Raw genomic sequence first — 20,639 nt, forward strand, 5'->3', positions numbered from 1 at the left:
CTGTAAATATTAATTGCATTTTCTCCTCTTCCACCCCTCCTCATCCTCCTCCTCTCCCCTCCTCCCCATGTCCTCTTTTATTCTTTTTTCCCTCTCTCTGTAGTGAAAGAGGGAGTAATTTCATTACATTAGGCCAACCAATCCATTAAGGGCCTTTTACCGGCTCTGTCACTGAAACAATTTCATTAAAAGGAAAGTCTCCGTAAATCAACCTACAGTCACGACTCTGCCTCTCTTTCCAGTTCTCCTTCCTTCCTTTCTCTCCCTCTCTCGACGCCTTGCTCACCGGACTCCCAGATGCACCCTGTACCCCACCGTCATCTATCCTTTGCTTTTACTTTAATTTGCTTGGCTCTAGGTATTCAACCCCCCTCCCCGCCACCATTTATCCCTCCATCCACGAACCCAACAACCCCGGAACCTCCACTCCTCCCTCTGTCCTTCCTTACTTCTCTCCCTCCCATCCATCCATCCCTCTGTCTCTCCTCCCCCTCTCTTCTTCTTTTGTAGAGGAGCAGATGGATGGATTTCAGATACAAAGGGCAGACATTTAGATGTATTGTCTTGATTTTTTTTAACTGGGAAGGATGAATGGCATTTAGACTGTCACACACTCAGACAGGTGGACACACAGAAATACATGGGCCAAACACAAAAGCATTCAACACACACACAAATAGAAAACACATATAATTGTAAAGGTCCACAAACAGAAACACCCTAATGAACACACACACACACACACACACACACACACTGCAAGTTACTTTCTGGTCACCAGACACTAGAAGATAAAAACATATCGCTCCACCTTAATCTTCTCCTCTTTGTCCCTTCCCCATCTCATCTCTCACCCAGTAGATCCCTCCATCCCTAATCCTTTTTTTCTTTGACTCCTAACTTTTTTCTCCCCCTCGTTTCCGAGCATCCATCTTCTCCATTTTTCATGTTTTCTCCCCCTCTCCATTCATAATCCATTTTTTTCATCTCTCTAGTGCCCTCTTGTCTCCTCTCATCTCTGATTCCCCTTCACCTTTTCTCTTCTCACACGCATCTATCCATTTCTAATCCATTTCTTATCCATGTTTTCTTTTATCAACCTTTTAAATCTTGCTTTCCTCTTCTCTACATAGCCCCGGTGTCTGCCCGGCACACTGTAGCACCTGTTATATCAGTCATGTCAGCCTTTAACCCTGAGGAAGGTGGCTTCCAAAACAGGAGCTCGGTTTCCCCTGTAGGGCAAAAGAAATTACATCTGGGCTTCGGGAGCAACATGTTCTTTGTTTGTTTTTATATGTGCATGTTCATGCACATGAGTGTGTGAAAAGAATCAGAGGAATATGTAAGTCCTCAGACTATCTGAAAAATGTATTTACTATAGTATACCACAAGTGCACCTCAATATGAAGCTGCATTTCAAAAAGCAGCAGGTCAAGGCTCTATTGCATGACCGCAGACAAGATGCAAAAAACAGAAATTAAAGGGTTTACTGTAGCGTCATGATCTTATCACAGAAAAATGTATTGTGTTCTCTTGCACTACCGTAAGAATTTGCAAACCAACTGCAAAATGATATTTACATGCAAACAAAACTGGAAAAGTTTCCACAGAACACCAAAATACTGTAATTGTCTTTGTTTGATCAGTATACTCTTATTTTGAAATTTTCTGTGTGCTGGAGGCAGCGCTGATGTGCTAAACAGAATCATAGACAGCAGTTCACGGTGCAGTAAAACAAACACATTTTTCATGTATTTCTGCATGACACTGACCAACTGCTTGTTAAAGATTGGAATGAGTTTAGTTTGGACTCAAGACAATAAAAACCAAACAACTATGTGCCCCCAGCCCAGGTTTGATTTGAAACACAATTATTTTCAGCCCTCCAAAAGCTTCCAAAGACTGATGAGATGTTTTGATCTGCTTTGATGCAAGGCAATTATATTTTAAAGGTGATTTAGAGATAAGTTGTTTATGGCCTTGGCTTATCGCATTTGATTAATTGAGCACAAATGGCAAAGATTGCTAGGATCATCGGTGTGGCGTACTAAACAAATGTTCTGTTTTATAACAGTACAAAAGAATATTCTGATAAGGTTGTGTGCTCTTGTTAAAAGCTGTGTTTTCTTTTTTCTTTTTTGGCTACTTGTTGGAAAGGACCTGTGAGTGTGAACATCTGTTAAATGATTGGACTTTAAAATATAGTGAGTCTGGGGATCATACCAACATATGGCTGTGCCATATTTTTGTTTTATGTAATTACGAGACATGTTGTTTTAGGAAGACAAACTGGCACATAGCCTGATCAGCCATATGGAGACACATGGCACAGCCAATGTTGACTGTAGTTATTAAAACAATTATGTTTTCTGTACTGTTCTTTTAACACTGAATGTGAAGTATATGGATAAAGTTGAACTCTAGAGAACAAAGATGTCTAATTTGATTCATTTGTGTTATTTTATTCATCCAAGTAGTACAGCGCATTATCTAGTAATTTACGTAAATATTGGTCAAATTTAATTCTGACGTTCAGTACCAATGCAGCAAGCAGACTTTACTTTCTGTAATTACTGTTCACAATCTTTCCCCAAACTTAATCAAGTGTTTCAATTGCCTAAACATTAGTGTACCTTAACCACAGTGTATTTGGCATAAATATGGGCTTTCCTTAACCTAAACCATAACTTAGCTGTCATGAGGAAATATTGTAGAAAGCGAGAATTTCAAAAATGTTAGCACCACATGTAAAAAAACTGTGTCATTGAACATAACCCAGAGTGTTACAGACCACGCAATATCAATGTTTTTGTCTGGTGGTAGTGTTATAGGGTAAGATGCCAGACAGTTGTGTTCAAAGAAACAACAGCAATGGTGCTTTCCTGACAAATGACTTAGGGCCTGTGTCCACCAAAGCGTTTTTTGCCAGCTGAAAACGCCACCTGCTGTTCTGAAAACGCCAAGCTGGGAGCGTAAGGGTGCGTTTTGGAGGCGCAGTGGTTTTTTTCGAGACGTTGTGGTTGCTGTGATACATAATTTCCGTGGAGGCGATGTTGCAAGTAGGGTAGCCTACTTAATTTTACTGAATGTAAAAATGTCACCACAAAGTATGTAGGCCTACTTGCTCTGGCCTTTACTCTGCATGAAGAGAAGGCTGAAACATAAGAGCACAGACTATCCGTATGTGGGTTCATGAGATTTTGCGGGCGAGGAAACACCTCGTCGAGTAGACACATCGCTTCGTTAAAGATCGGATGTGCTCGGTGCGGTATTTGTCCCGCCCCTCCTGCACTGGGTAAAAAGTGACAGTGACGAGCGCAGCGTTTTTCCCAATGTTGAACATTTTTCAACTCTCGGCGACAGGAAAAAAACGCTCAGCGCTCAGCGCCCAGCGCAGAACAGACGCTCAGCGCCTCTTCACGCTCCTGGCGTTTTTACCAGCAAGTTTACCAGCAAGTAAAAACGCGGCGCTCCCATTGGAATGAATTGAAAAAAGACGCTGGCGTCAGAAAAAAACGCTTTGGTGGACACGGGCCCTTAGAGGAAATAATGGCTTTCCTCTGGAAGTAGCAAAGATGGAATGGATGGATGTTTGCCATTGTTACAGCTTCCCAAAACCTCTTAGGATAGACTGGTTGTGAGACTAGGGTTCGCATCCTACCAACAATCAGTGTTGGTTTCTTTTAACCCTGACCATGAGCTTCCCGTAACCAAGTAGGCTTAGTTGTCTAAAACTTTACAGAACCTTAACTGTACAGGCGGCAAATCAGAAATTGTTCATGTATATCATTTTTGTAATGGTTGTAGGGGTTGTTTTGGAAGGTACTACCTATTAAAGACACAAAAACTACCTCTTTTTTGTGTGGTGAGAACTTGTTGTAAGATTTCCACGAATAAAGACACTACTGGACCGAAATTTGAAAGTTGAAGACTTCCACGTCTTTATTCCATTTGACTTCACTGTCTCTCAATGTCCATTCACGACTTCTTGATGTGAGGCTGGGGGATTTGTATCACTGCTTCGGAAACCTCACATATGTAATTTCCCTAGAATTGAGAAAAACTGCTGGATTTATATTGGCGGCCATGTACTTCATCTTCCATCATCATCCACAGTAAACAATTCCATCATCTGTGATATGATTGGATTCCTCTGACAGCTTTGTTCACCAAGCACCCTGATTAGCAGTGACATGATTGGTATCAATCTGGGATGAGGATGTACTTTGTGTGTCTGTGTGAATGTGTGCACTATTTGTACCATTGTGTTGCATTCATAGTCCTTGTTCGTGTGTGCTTTTATGTGTTCAGATTTAGGATGTTTGTTACAGGGGATAGACCGGGGTTCCAGAATTTAATTTCCTTCAACATAATTAGTTAGTGTGTTTAATCATGTCTATCACAAGACCTATTGGCAGACTGATTCAATGCTTCCCTCTGCTACCATCTGGAGCAGAGGGGTGCACACACACAAGCAGTCCTACCACAACATGATTCCATCAGTGAGCAACCACTGCTGGCTGAGCAATTAATGAAAGGACAGAGGAAGGGAAGGAGGATACACTAGCTGTGTTTCCATCCAATGAATACCAATAAATAATGCTTTATCATTTTTTTTTTTTTTGAAAAGGAAGGTAAACTGCACAATTCTGACTGGAAATAAAAAAAAACAGCTACCCATTAGCCTGACTCACAACATTTTTGATGATAAAGAAATTAGAAAATGAACAGTGATGGAAATCCATTTAATACACAGTGAGAGCCTTTTATGATAACACTACTTCAATAGATAATTTTGGATGTTTTGATCAATTGCGACCATTGTGAGGTAAATGGTAACAGAAACCACTAACCAAAACCCTGTTTCAGATTTATTGAATAATAAATTCTAACTTTAAATCTGACACGAAAATGACAACATTTGTCTATGAATTTCAAAACCATTTGTAATCACTGTTGAAAAAAAAAATACATTTTATTATGTAACAATTGTATGGCTAAGGTATAGTTAGCAACAAAATCGCCAAAAGATCTTGGTTTTGGGTTAAAATGACATCTTCTTAAAGGTTTGGGGAGATTCGTTGTCATGAGTACAATAACAAATACGTGGTTACTGTTACAGACTGATAGTGGTCATGGTTAAAAGAAATCAATGTTGACTGCTGACTGAAACAAACAGCAGTCATGTTCTGTTGAACCATCGTCCACCACAACGTCACAGCTAGAGGGCTTCACAGTGGAACGTATACACATGTCATTTCGTGGAACTTGCTCAAATGAGTGATGCTGCTGTTTTTCTTGGGAGGACAGTCTCCAAAAACATTTGGTGATCGAAACTTCTTCAAATATTTGCTGCTGCACATTTGCATGAACTTTGAGTCTGCTTACATTTCTATCCCCATCCCCCACTTTCTTATTTTGGCTATTGAGCACACATTTAGATAAATACCAAACAAAAGTTGGACATTAAAACAGAAACAAGGAAGAAAAGAATGGTGTAACAATTGGAAAATGACATAACTGCTGAAATGATTCAAAGAAGATGTACAGAGGAGTGACTGAGGAGAAGCAATAGAAGGAAGGGCTAAGGGATAAGAGCAAATGTTGGGAAAACCTGCAGTACTGTTGATGTAGGATTAATGTGGGGTGGATGGACATCTGCAGTGGCTGCCACTGCATATAGCCTTCATGCAGTAATGGACTATTTATACAATACAGAGTTGGCTTTGAATTGCAAATGATGAGTCTGCTTTTACGGATATTCATGGGTACAGGAATCCATGTCATGTTTTATGCATAATTATAAGTCTAGCTCTGTTTGTTGTGTTCCAGACTGAGATGGGTTTATGCTTACAAGGACAAGTGGCTTTCCATCCAGGTTCAAGTCTTTTGCATATCAAATTAGACCAAGTGAATATAAACATACATTGGCTTGAAGTGGATTTATACCTTTTTAAACTCTATTAGTAAGGAAAATGAACAGTAAAAGGAGATGTAAGCGTTTGTCTAATGTTAAAGTTCCTGTTAAACCAGGCGACCCTGCAAAACTTTATAACATTTATTTGACACACTATGGGAAAACATACAGAAGTGTATGTGGTATCTCTGTCTCTAGCTGAAACTACATCAAAATTGAACTCACTGTAATGAAAAATGCAGCTGTTGGGGGAAGGCTGTCTAGCTAATCATGCTATAATTTAGAAAGAGCTATTGACATTTTCTCCCTCCTGTCTCAGTTGGTCAAGGCCTTTAATGAATTAGCCACATCCTGCCATTTAAGCAAGAGCGTAGGGGGTTAGTGCAAAGAATGATGGGAATCTGAGTACACAGTTTCAGGAAACGGTCTATTGTGCCTTCTCACCCCCATTATTGCTTACATATTGGTGCAAGGCACAATATGCTTGGACGGGGAAGAAATGACATGGTGAATGTGTGTGCATTATCATTTCTTGTGTCACCTTCATTTATAGATGTTCTGCTATCAAAAGAAAGTCCATTATAAATCTTTTTCATATATTTTCAAACACACTCTTACTAGATACATGCCTGGCTCTTGTTGTCCATTGTTGTGGTAAACATAAAAACCATTGAAGAAAAAACATCTGCAATGACAGAGACACACAACAGTGCAGGTAAGAAACTGTGTGTGTGTGTGTGTGTGTGCGCGCGCACAGCCGACACAATGTTCTTACCTCTCTCTAAAGAGCTGTAGTCATAATTCAAACAAACGGCCATCCTGCACTGCATTGTGGGTAGGGAAGCGTGAAGTGTGGAGGCGTTTTACGAGGGAGAAGAGAAAGGAGAGGATGACACGAAGGAGAAAGATAAAAAAGTAAAGCCATGGGGTGGGTTCTTTTTTGTTCTTACACTGATGTATTGTTTGAAAAAATTACATTTTACATTTTCTAAACATTTCCTTCCAAACTACACAAAGGTGCTTATGTATGAGTGTGTAGATGGTGAGCATGGTTGGACCCAGTGGGAAGAATGACTTAAATTTTTATCATAATAGAGAGCGAGAAGTCAGGCAGATGGAAAACAAGGCACATTATGAGGACGTGATGGGTATAGAAGATTAAAAATGTGTCTGTGTGGGCAGTGAGGTCTAATGTGAACGTATATGAAACAGTTATACCTGATCTAAGGCATCCATGCTTCTCTGTAATCCAACTAGATCTATATGCCTCCCAGCATGAGTGAATCACATATGCTGTGATTTAAGCTTGACTACTGTACACATACAGTATCTGTGGTTGATCACATTTATGCCTGATTCTCTGTCTCTCTTCACTGTAAGCAGAACATTTCAGTAGCTAACTACTGAGTATTGTATTATAACCTGTATATTGGTCTTAAATCACGGTTATTCAACTATATTGTTCAGGAGGGCCAGAAATTTCCCTGAGTTATATATGTACACTTGACACAATGCGCCACCACATTTTCAATAAGTTATTTTGCCATATTGGAAAAGCCTAATCATAAACTAAAAATGAAATTAGGCCAAGTAATTTAATTTAATTTTCTTTGCAACACAAGTTGTGATATAGCCCTGAAAGTAAACACATTTAGTGTAGGGCACTCCATGATGACAGTTTAAGGAAGGAGAGAAATGTGTAATTTTCAACATCACTACCTGCACACCTAACTTTCTTAATGACCACTTACTACATTTTAATCTCTACTTCTATTTGATTTTTATCTTTATGTGAATATATTAAGCATTTATACAATGCATTTAAGTGTGTGAATTAATTGTTTTTCTTAATTTTATGTTTTTTCAAACCAGCTTGCCTCTAATTGTATCCCTAAAGATGAATACATTTTGAATTGAATTGAATGAGTTGTGACACCACCCATTTAAAACAAGATCTTTGCAACATGTCAATGTTGTGGGGGATTTTTGTTTTGTACTTCAATGAACTCAGGGGTAAAATGTTAGTGTTGAACATTGTTAAAAATATCTTTATATCTTTCAATCAACTAGAAAAGTGACTGATACTGTTAAGAAGCTACTTATGTATTCCTCTCTTAATGTTTTGTTAATTTGTGTGTGAGCAAAGGAAACCTGCTACCAGTGATCACACTTGACACAGATAAGTTGAGAAAAAAACTGGCCGATTCTATGGTGTCTTGTTTTCCAGAAGGGACCAGACACTTTTCCCTGCTATGCCCTGACTTTGTTATAAGCTCAGGAGTAGCAAAGAAAGCAGAGCTGTTAGATGCCAAAAAAAGCCATGTTGTGGGAAATTCACTGGTGTGGTTAACATGATGACTTTCCTGGCAAGGCCAGACAAGACAAGACAAGACACGACCAGACAAGGCATGACCAGACAAAATCAGATTATAGAAAATCTGATTAGATCAGATTAGATACGGTAAGATAAGCATCCAGAATATGACGTACAGTAGATAAAACCATAGAACACCAAGCGTATTACAAGAATTCTGGCATAGTGCTTTCTATCCATTCTAACTCTACATTTACCTTCATCATCTTTTTGACTGACAGGTTGAGTTTAGGGGAATGACAGGACCAGCAGTCAGCACAATGTATAAGGGAGAACACACGTACACACACCTATGCACAGATGTATGGCATATACCTGTCTCCCTAGGTTAGCAGAAGTCTACAGTAATCGCATTTGCCAGGTTCTTGGCAGTTTCAGCAAAGCAGTCAATCTGATAGCAGGGTAAAAAGGGTCCATGAATATGTCTGTGTGTGTGTGTGTGTGTGTGTGTGTGTGTGTGTGTGTGTGTGTGAGAGAGAGAGAGAGAGAGAGAGAGAGAAGTGCAATAAATGGCATTTGAAACAATGCTAGCCGCTAGGCAGCATGAAAGGGAACAACCAAGAGAGACCCTGCCCTCTGACAAACAAAGTGAGTGAGACAGAAAGAGAGATATACATAGATTTAGAGTGAGTGAGAGAGGCAAAGAGTCACTGAGAGAGACAGAGGAGCAAGTGAGAGCGATGGAGAAAGATACAAAGTGAGAGTGGGAGAGAGAGAGAGAGAGAGAGAGAGAGAGAGAGAGACATGAGAAAATCAATGTTGTGTCCACCAGGGACAGAATGTCACAATGTTTTTTTTTTTTACTCTGTGGTAAAATGGAGGGTTGGAGCTTTTTACTGCAGGAGTCACCTTGTCTAATAGAGGGAGGGATGAGGGGGTGAAAAGGGAAAATGAAGGAAATAGTGAGGAAAGAGAGGGAAAGAGAATTTAAGGGAGGGGGCTAGTTGGGGAAGATGAAAAGGAGGGATGGTGAAAAGGGGGGGTATATATAAGGATAGATTGGGACGGAAGGAGAGCAGAAGAAAGGGAAAGAAAGAGAGAGTGAGAGTGAGGGAAACACAGACAAAATATTGACAGACACATGGTGAGAGAAACAAGAGGAAGAACAATTAATGAAGGGAAGTAAAATCGTTGGTGGGAAGAATGGAGGATGAAGGTATGATGACAGATAGAGAGAGAGAGGTGATGGAAGAGAGGGAAAGGAGAAAAGTGATGCAATCTGAGGGGGAGGAAAGGGGGAAGGAAAATATGGAGGGAGGAAAAAGGAGAAAGTGTAAGAATGTAGTGCTGACAAGAGGAGAAACTAGAGACAGACAGACAAGGAGAAAAGGGAGGAGGAAGAGGAGGAGGAGGAGGAGGAGGCGGTGCTATAAAACGTCAAAAAGGAGGAGGAAGAAATTAATGACCTGAGTCACTCCTAATTTTGGCAGAAAAAAAAAAGATTCATTTTGTAGGTCAAAGCAATTTAGCATGAAACATTTTAACGGGGGAAGAGACAATTTTACCGTCAATTTTGATTGATATGACTTTCTAGCTTTGGCAGAAAGTGAAGAGCTGTGTTAGAAGAGAGACACAGGTGTTAAAAAGGTAAGGGCAGGGTGTAGAATTTGAGAGTGGAATATGTCCATTGTGCAACGTCTGGAAACTCATATTGAATTTCACCTACTGTACATTGTGGTTGTTCAGTGGGACAACCATAGGAGACTGTGGTTATACTGGGCAGCTCCCAGGTGTAAATGTGTGTTAATGTATGGATGTGACACAGGTAATTACTCTGCAAACCTTCCCTGGATAAATACAGATTAAATACATTATATGAACATGGAAGGTGTAATAATGCAGCTAAGATTTTTGAAATTTTTGAGTCATCATGTACACTATGTGGATTTGTGATGCTATGAACTGTTTTTTTTTAAATGTGCTATGTCTACTGTAATGTTTCTTTTAACCTCCTATCCTAAAGCACCTAGACTTTGAAAGGTGCTATAAAAATACAGTTTTACTTACTTATTAACTAAGATGTGATTTGCTCTGCAGTTGGTTGTTTTCTGGCAAATGGTTTTGAAATACTTAAGTGAGTCCAAAGTAAAACAGGTATCGTGGTGAATACTGTTTAGTTTGGATTGTGTCTGATGTGAGAGGGGAGAGTGGATTAAATGATCAGAGGCCAACCTGAACTGAAAGGTCTGGAGTCCAGCCATGAGAACTGACACTCTCTCACTGACATACACACACACCAGTAAAGAGCACAGAGAACAGGCACTTTCAGGTTCATTTAACTTAAGAGTAATAATCTCCTGTGGACTTTGGCGGCCATATTGAACTTACATCACACTTGGGAGAGGAAAATAACCCAAAGAGCACATTTGCCTGTAGCCTAACTCTGAAATACTGATCTGTAACAAGATGCATATTAATCAATTCACAGATTGCCCAATAAAAAAAGCGCTATAAACACATAGATCTTAACAATTCAAGCACACATATTAGTTCATATTTTAAGGTGATACATGTATTTGGCTGATTATACAGATGTACTGGAAATAAATTTAAGTAACTGTTGTAATTGTCTCTGTGAGTGCTTGCTAAGCTTAGCTAAGCAATGTTTTTGCTAGAGGGGTGAAATATTGTGATGACTGTGCCAAGCCAAACCTGGGCCAGGAATTCTTAAGTTCTCTGTTGGTAAGAATCTATCTGAAGTCATTCTGTTGTGTGTGAAAGCACTAGTTTGATGTACATCGGGGGTACAAAATAACATAAAACTACTGAAAATGAAAAAGGACTATTAAACTAATCTCTAAAGTAACTTAATCACTGCTACAAACACTACTACCAAAGTTGGATGTCAATTAGCAGCACTTGTCAGAATATTTGTGGTTGGGGAAACAATCTCACCACAAGGTTCATTTAGTGGCCGTTCTGTAGCTTTTGATGATAGCACAAGATCATCAGCAGATATTCCATTTTTTTTAAGCACTTTAAGGACTTCTCATCCATGGTGACTTAAAGCTGAGTTTCACAGTTCATTGTTGAAATCGTTAAGAAAACAATTTCACCACAAGTTTTACTTTGAAACTGTTCTGGGGCTTTTAATCATACTGCATTGTCTTCATTGGCATAACAGAATAAAATAAATGATCATTTATTTTCATCTAGCACTCTTCTGGTGGATATATATATGACAGATAGAGTTGTCATTAAATCAAATATAACCCATCTTTGCATCAGTGTTAGCAATGATGATTTATTTAATTAGTTAAAATCCATTTCTATGAAAGTTTTATCGTATTTGTATAATGTACTTTCAGCCTTCCAGCCACACATATGTATATGTAAAAAAATGTGTTTATTATTATTATTTTGACATTGAAATAATATCCCAACAATTTGTGTATTATATCACAATCATCCACTTAACACTCTCCTTCTCTCTTTTATATGTTTTTATTTCCTGTCAGTCAACAGCTGTAGTAGTGAAATAAGGCTTGCGAGCATCCAGAAGGATGGGTTATTATGTTTTTGCATCTTGTAGTTATTATGCTCTGCTCTGTTATTCTATCCAGTTCTTCCTTATTTCCCTCTGTCATGTCAGTCATGGTTGTTAAACACAATGGCAAACTTTAATTTACACAAAAAAAGATTGTTGAGCAAATCTGCTTTTTCCACTATTATCTAGCTTTATTGTCCTATATTGTTACAAAACTCAACTGTCCTACACATCCACAATCTGTTCCTGGTCATTGTTCTTCAAAACAATTCAATTGTTTTCTATTCTATTCTATTCTATTCTTTCTAACCCTGTATCAAACTCTCTCGCATTGAGGACATTGTTTACACCCAAGAGTCTGTCTAGTTTCCTATGCAGCAAAAGACCTGATTGATCAGACATTATTGATGAGTAGCATTGACTGGCAGCGTATTGAACACACTATTGGTGATTAGAACATCATGAATAAATGACAGGGGGGTATTGAGCACTTGATGCGAGGACAAATCCTCTCTGGACAGGAAGAGAGAGATTAGAAAAGTGGGAACATTGGGGGAGGGGAACAAAGTGGAGTCAAAGGTGTGAGGAGAAAACGGGAGGAGGAGAGAGAGAAGTAATGTAAAGCAGAATGCTAAATAGAGTGAGGAGGCACAGTGAAGATGGAAAGAACAGCAACATCATGAGGAACTGGAAAATGTGTCAAGGTGTTTCATTTATAAGAGAAAATCTAGCACTCACTGTACAACATAATCTAAACCAAATTTGTGACACATAAATAAGTTTTGATGCCATATCTAGGAATAACATTGATTTCTTCCAATTCTTTGTGATTAAAATTTAAATATGAACACCGTAGGTACAGGTTGTGTATTACTATCAAATGTATTATCCATAACATGCAGTTTCTCCTTTTTCTCCCTAACATAACTTTAATGTTGGATAAATGATCTTATTCCACTCTGTCTAACAGTAAAACACATACCTATATACTGTGTTCACAGTGAGTGAAGTATTTAAAACACAAACCATATCATACACATTTCCACAAAATTCAGCCTGCCATATTTAAAATGTCTGAAAACATTGAAATCTCTACCAGAATCTGATTTAAAGATACTGGAGAAGGGTTTAAACAGCATGTTTCTGTACTAACCGAATTACCAGTTGGTCAGTGAGGTTCAAGGGCAACATTAAAATAAACTGCAGCAGTAAATGAGATAAACTTCTGTGTGAGATAATGGTAAAAATTGGGCACAAAAACATAGAAAACAGAAAGGAAAATATAGAGGTGCAGGAAAACAAGATGTGGGAGAAAGAAAGCTGGAGGATAGAAAGGGAGTAATTGTGCTTACAGGTTCTTGACACTTGTGATTCCTCTGAAAGCTTTCCTCGGAACCGCCTGAATCTGGTTCTCGCTGAGGTCACTGGAGAGAGAGAGACAGAGGGAGAAAGAGAGACATTAGCTGTGGTATTCCAGGCACTCAAAGATATATGGAGTCAAATGATAAACAAAACCACAAACATTTGATCTATGCCACACACACACACATGAACACATACACACAACCAATTCCAGTACAAAGGCACAGAAGGAGAAAGAGATGGAGAGAGGGAGCAAGAGAGGGGAAGGATGATATGACATTTATGATCAGTGGAACAATTTGGTCCAAAGAGCTTCAAAGACAAAAGGAACAATCAGTGGCACTGCTGGCACGAGTCCATCTACTGCCTTGAAGTGTGTGTGTGTGTGTGTGTGTGTGATTAATGGAGAGGCTGTGGCGGATAAAGAATGAGAAAAGAGGAAGAGAGAATCAGAATAAAATGGAGAGTGTGTCTGTTGAAAGTGTGTGCTTCGTATGTTTTTAATGTAAAACGGGTTTTTTTCTAACTTAAAGCGCAGCGTTGCTCTGGCAGACAAATGAAGCAATCACATCCTTTCTGAGAAACCCAAGAACACACCCACATTTTAATACTACCATCAAGCAACATGTTTATTTTTTTCTCCCTCTCCATAATGACTCTTTTCCTTTTTGTCTCAAACACACACACACACAGACACACTACAAATTGGCACGCTAAAGTTTTTTTTTTCCTTTTTCTTCCTCTGTAATGAATACCGATATGAGCCAAATGATTTTTGACATGACACAACGGTCTAGCCTTAACTCTGTTAGTGTTGTTTGTTTGGGGAGAAGGCCTGGCAGGCAAACCGGGTTCAGAAAGCACAATGTAATTAGAGAGAAAGACAAAGAGAGGTATGAAATATCAGACAAGCTAATCACCCTATATTCCTGCCAGTCAGGCCTGAGTTGGATCCACACGTACACACACATGCATACTGTACACACGTGCTAACAAAGCCAATCAGCGGCAGCACACAAATACATGACCACGCGGAGCAGACATTTACCTGGACTTTTCTGTTTGCCCTTGACACACACACACACACCCGCGCGCACACACACACACACACACACAGACACACACACACACACACACACACACATCCTGGAAATCAGCCAACTTCTACGCGGAGAAAGGTAATTATGTACCAACAATATTTATAACATTTTCCTGTTACACTGTTAAGAAACGCTGCCTGTGATTGGTCAATTTTCACAGACAGGCAATCACACACACACACACACACACACACACATATTCATGAACCCCCATGCGCACACGCACATATACCTTGGAAAAAAACCTACTCACACATGAAGTCACATACATACTGTTATGCTTACGCTGTCTAATTTACATTCACGCACACATTCACGTACACAGAAGGAAAATAGGTTGTGCATTATTCCAGAGCCAATCAACTTTTATTAGGGCTGTGAATGTTAATTGGCAAGCCGTGCTCGGAAAACAGAAAACTAATTTCCTCAAACTAACAAGGTTTCATCGTTTTGGACGTTTCCCTTTCAGCCCTGTGTTTTCTGGCTCATTCCTTTTGTTTGACAAGAGATGAGCGTTCCCTGTTTTCTCTCCCCAGGCCTTGATGGAAAAAGTATGTGCCTGGCATTGTATACTCTTTAGGCAAAGAAAATATGTGCTTTTATGTGCAATTTTGCTGAGCGCTTGCGGTAACACAGGAGCACAAAAAAGGCAAACATTTGACAGACAGGAATGGTATGATATTTTAATGTGCAGCACAGCCGGAAAATATTGCTCTTGTTTACACTTTTTGTTGTGAAGGTTTTGACACGTTTTCGGTAGGGATGGGATTTTTTAGAAAAGGAGGATTTCTTACTTTTTTTTTTTTATGTCTTTGTTGCTCCCATGGTGACGTCGACACCGCAAAAAGGAAACCGATAGAAAGCAAAGCTACAATTGTTCTCCATGACGCACTCCTTTTCTCTTTCATTCTTGATAATCTATCATTCTCTCCATCTATCTACCTAGCTATCTAGCTATAGCCATAAATCTATCTGGTTTATCTCTATGATTTGCATGTCTTTTATTATTGTCCTGCCCTCTGTGGACTGCTGACAAACAGAATGGAGAATGATAACAAAAAACGAGAAAGAAAGCAGGAGAATGAGAACAAGATAAAGGGAAAAAAACATTAAAAAGTCATATTTCAGAAGAGTTCAATGGCTAATAAATCTTCTATTGTTTTGTTTACCCACTATGATATTTATTTGTTATTTCTTCTAACAGAAGGAAAGCCATCCAAGTCAAATAAAAGCCATTATGAGACTGTGTGTCTCCCTGTCAGCCTTTATGACTCCAGTTGAGTGACTGACACGAGCTCTGGGAGTCCATAGTTTAGGCCGCGATAATAAAACTCATATGTCACAAAGCATTGAATGACGTTTTCATCATACGGGTGGTTGCTGGTTGTCCATTTGTGCAATTGTTTTAAGGGCTATAAAAATAATTTTTATCCAAGCTGCATCCAGTGGACTTAACGTTAGGGTGACATTTTGGGAGGTGTAAACAAAAGATGGACACCTTGTCAACTGTAACTCCAACTGTATTGGAAACTAGAGGAATACATGTTATTTCAATGTTGTGAGTACAACACGATTCAAAGCAGATGTTTGCTATCCTTAAAATGTATTTAAATTTTTATTTAGATACTTTATTTACATAAAGTATCTATGGTTCTGATAATCGTGTTTGTTTAAATACTAAGGCAAGAATTGATTGTACAAATGCAAAAACAAAAACATCCCATTGCCAGATGCAGTAGATTTGCTGTAATTGTCCAAAACTGAAATATGTTGTGGTCAATGGCTCGACACAGGAAGTCACAAAAATGTGAAAAATAAATAAAGAGATTTAAAAAAATGACCCCAAAAGGCTGAATTTAGTAGCCATTGTTGACTGGTTTTCACCACCTCTATTTTGACAGAATGAAAAAATTTAATGGCAAAAATGTATTCATTGAAAACATGGTTTTAAATTCTTGGAACAAATATCCATTACTAAATCCTCAACAAACATTGTTAAGCTTGGGAAAAATGTCTTTAAGTATTATTTTCAAAAAGTTTAATACACAAAATCACAGCTAACTTGCTTCGTCAGATTTGATGGAAAGTGGCCTGGCAATAAAAGCCGACAATCCAACAACTGTCTTTTATACATGTGCTGCTAAAACCTGATTGATGCACTACAAAAACAACAACTACAGCCTTAAGTCCCGTGGAATAACCAAAACTGTTCAAACTTTGGCAGAAACTGTTGTGTTCATGTAGGACCCCACTGCCCATAGCAACCATAGAAAATAGGCTATCAGGGGCTTTAATATTCAAGCATCCTTGATGCCATTTGATGCAATTTTGATAGGACAATATGTATTGGCAGATATTAAAAATAACTCTTTACTCTATCATAATGTATTATTATTGTCTGAACACATTTAACATCTAGAGCTATGTTATGGCTTCATGTAAACAGTTGTCCTCCTCTCATCTCTCTGTGAGTCATACCTGCTGACCTTTGAATAGAACGGAGGCTATCACCAATTGGAGATTGGCCTGTGATCTTTGAAAAGGACACTTACTGATAGACCACACAAACTCACACACACGCAGACATGGCTCATTTTGGATAGCGCGATGGTTTGTACACCAGTGTCAAGCAATCTGCTCCCACATTTCAATTATTGGATTTAGCCTTTTTGGTCCTCCTCTTTTGCTGCAGCGTTTGAGGGAGAGGGCAATTAATCTCCTAAAAATTCTATTAAAGAGAGGGATGGCTGTTTGAATTATACATCAGTTCTATTAGGATGGCGGATTCTGTAAATTATAGTGATAGTGATCATGAAAACAACTGCATATTGTCTGAGGATTTGGGGGATCTCAAGAACTGGATGGAGACAAGACAAACAACGCAAAAGTTTACAAAAGTCTAAGTAAGCTAAGATTAGTATAGAACATGAAGAAGAGAACCAATGAGAAAAGGAGGGGGAAGACGAGGAGGAACAACAAACAGCAGCAGCAGCAGGAGAAAAACAGTCTTCCATTCCATTATCCACTCCATGTTTGCCATGGCTTTCTAAGTACTGTATAATGGATTGAATTTTGACCAAATGTCTTCCAGACCTTCCCCTTTCACCACAGAGACCCCCCGCCCTCGGTTAAAGTTTCCCCAGCCAAGACCTCTCATCTCTGGGCATGGTGACTCTCTGTGGCCCCTAGAAGTCTGGAGGGATTGAGGATGACAGCAAGATCCTCTCCAGATTGGGATGGTGGTGTTGGTGGTCGGGTTGGTGAGAGAGGGTGTGTTTATGTGTGTGTGCTCCCAGCTATCACCTCCTCCATATTAAGTTCCATTATTCATGTGAGGAGAATAATAACACTCACCAGGTCACCCCTTGCCACTACGGATATTACTGTTAACCCTTTACCACACACACACACGCACACGCACACGCACACACACACACACACACACACACACACACACACACACACACACACAAAATGCTAAACAGACCATATTGTGCCTCATTGGACACTGGTGCCTTTTACAGGCATAAACACACACACACACAGTGTACATGCAAACACACATTTGTATCCATATACTTCTCAGCAACACACATGCAGATATAAAAACAGAAAACATATGCACACACATCTCACTTTTTCTCTCTTTCAATCATACACAAACACCAAATTAACTTTCTCCCAGGCTATCACACCCTACACTTTTTCTGTGTAACAGTAGACACCAGATATTAGATGGATCCGCCCTCAGGCTCATCCAGATATGAGCCAGCACCACTGTGAACCATTAACCTGCAAGCAGGGGAGCGAAACAGGCCTGTTTGATTTTATATGACTATGTGTCAGATGGCATCACAGGAGGTCTCAGTTAGACAGAGATGACAAGGAGGCCAGCAAAGGTGTGTCTCAGCGGGTCAGGTAGAATTTGTGTGTCCCTGCGTGAGAGAAACAGCAGGCAAGTAAGAGTGGATGGGCGACAATGTCCAGTATGCATCCCTGTGAGTGTTTCTGTGTGTGTCTTTTATAAAAAGAAGAGTGACTGTAAAGGAACAAAGAAATAGAGATGACCCTTGGCTGGGTTCCAGGGGAGAGATGAAAAAGAGAGAAGAGAGGAATGGGGGAACAGTGAGGGAGAGGAAGAAAAGGGATAGAGAATGAAGACAGAGGTGGCATAATTTCTTTTTTGAAACCTGAGAGACCGTCAATGGTAAGCTCAAGTCTCTCACTTCTCTTCTTCATGTCTCACTTCTTTTTCTCTCACTTTCTTTTTCCACCCCTCCCCCTATCTCACTTTCTCTCTCTGTCTGTCTCCTTTTCTCTCCCTTGGGGGCTATAACTGCATTTAATATTGTTCCATAAAGAGAGTAATAAATATCGACTGCTGGCTAGCTCATATTCACCATGTTTTTTTAAGGCACTCTACTGTAGGGTGAGACCAAAGTCATGCAGCAGGTATTACAGTGCTTACTGCCTGCACTGTAGAAGTGATTAAATATGCTGTGGTATCTGTAACCTTTGGAACTTCTAAAGTGTCCCTTGTACTACTTTAACTTACTGTTAAGTACTGCCTTTAAGTCACAATAAATATATGGGAAGGTTTGCAATAGTTTAAATGTATTCCTGTAGCTGTAAAATCAGAATAACTCCTTCACTTCATGTTTGTGTGAATTGTGTTTGTTCATGTGAAGATTCATAGTAAAAAAAACTCCACTGATACATGAATTAATTTCCTCAGACGACTAGCCAGTAAACTTATACTGAGTGTAGGCATGTTTTCATATGATCTAATGAATATATATGTTATCAAATTACAACAGCAGGGAGGTCTGCTGTCGCAATATGGCATCTGAGTGGAAATAACTCCTTTGCCTTTGTATATGATACCCTAACCATTATTTTTATTGGGCAGGTTGAAAAGGAACATATAGGAACTAACCTTCATGTATCCTAGGAAAACTTCCTGAGCATAAATGCTGCATTTTGGCAAAGTCACAGATATACACAGCTCAATGCATTAAAAAATGTAACCTTCCCATTGCAACCACAGTCTTCCAGTCTTGGCTACAGAGCCACTTTACTTGAGTGATTCTGACTTGTGCCAACAAACTTGGGGGATATATTATCCAACATGCTGGCAGTGCATTGCTGACAGTAGGACTGTAATAATGGGGACTTTTTTGATAATTTAAAGTTTTGCAGCTCAAAGTAATTTTTCAGTGCCAAATTTTGTCATTTGTTTGGGCTCAAAATTGATGATGGTCGATGGACTTTACGTTTTTTCTCTTTTGCCAAGTTTACAAGTTCTTGTTTGATTCTTCTCAACACTGTAATTTTTAGCATGTATTTCATCTAAACTGCATGTGTTCCCTGCGAGCTTAGTCTTCACATGATATGATAAATGTTATTTTAGGCAACTGGAAAATGTTCCTACAAAAAATACTTCCCATCAGACACATATTGTCTTTAAGTTTGCCCTCTGTATCTTGGTGTACTTTAGAACAATGGCGGTCACACAGAATGGCCACCCCTTTCTCTTTTCAGTCTTTATAATTCTTCATCAGTATTTTGACTCACTGCCCTTGCTTCGTCTTGTAACCCTCGCCTCATCCCTCCTCCTCCTCCTCCCTTATTCAACCCCCCCGCTCCACTCTGTGTGATTTAATTATGTGGGAGCTTTATGAATAAAAATATTGCGCCCCTCTATTGATCATGGTGGACGGAGGATGACAGCCCGGGCTAGCTGGGATGGGACAGGACAGGACAGCCACTCTTTCTCTAACTCTCTCTATTACACTGATTTAAGTAAGTGTGTGTGTGTGTGTGTGTGTGTGTGTGTGTGTGTGTGTGTGTATGTGTGTGTAGACTGTAACTTGCTGCATGTCTGTGTGTGTTTGGGTGAACATTTGTGTGTGTTTGCAAGTGAAACAACCATCAGGGCCAACAGGGAGCTGTAGCATCTAAATCAAGCTAAGCGTTCTCAAAAGCTCTCATGGGCCCTTGCAAATCCTTCGTTAGAGACACACACACACCTACATAGACACACACGCACACATGCACACATTCCACAAACGCCTCCTTTGATACATACACTGCATCAGCATTATAAATGGACATTGTCGGCACTTTTCGTTTCTCACCACCTCCCCCTCGTCCCTGCTCTTTCCCCTCCTCTAACCATCGCTCTCCGTAAGGCTGTAAGTATCTATTATGTTTTGTCGATACTGTAATTAAATTGGACAGCTTAATGCAATTCTCTGTGATCCATAGGCCTTTATGGATATAAAAGCTTTTCTGGCCCCGCGCCCAAAAGACGTCCAACAAATTTAGATGAGTTACTATTGGGGGACAAAAATTGTTGGAGAGGTTAAGGCAGCGGGGCGCACACATGGTCATTTGTAA

General features: G+C 39.5%; 1 protein-coding gene across 1 annotated transcript in view; it reads right to left on the bottom strand.

Annotated features, from left to right (window-relative positions):
- The window catches only part of slit3 (slit homolog 3 (Drosophila)), a 257,890-nt gene that overhangs the window by 102,720 nt on the left and 134,531 nt on the right, over window positions 1-20,639 (bottom strand). The window contains 1 exon segment of the mRNA XM_038699696.1: window positions 13,131-13,202. Coding sequence (XP_038555624.1) covers window positions 13,131-13,202 — 72 coding nt within the window.

The sequence above is a fragment of the Micropterus salmoides genome, unplaced genomic scaffold (genome assembly GCF_014851395.1).
Source record: "Micropterus salmoides isolate LMB-PRFRI ecotype aquatic unplaced genomic scaffold, ASM1485139v1 Ms_hic_scaffold_5, whole genome shotgun sequence".
NCBI lineage: Eukaryota > Metazoa > Chordata > Actinopteri > Centrarchiformes > Centrarchidae > Micropterus > Micropterus salmoides.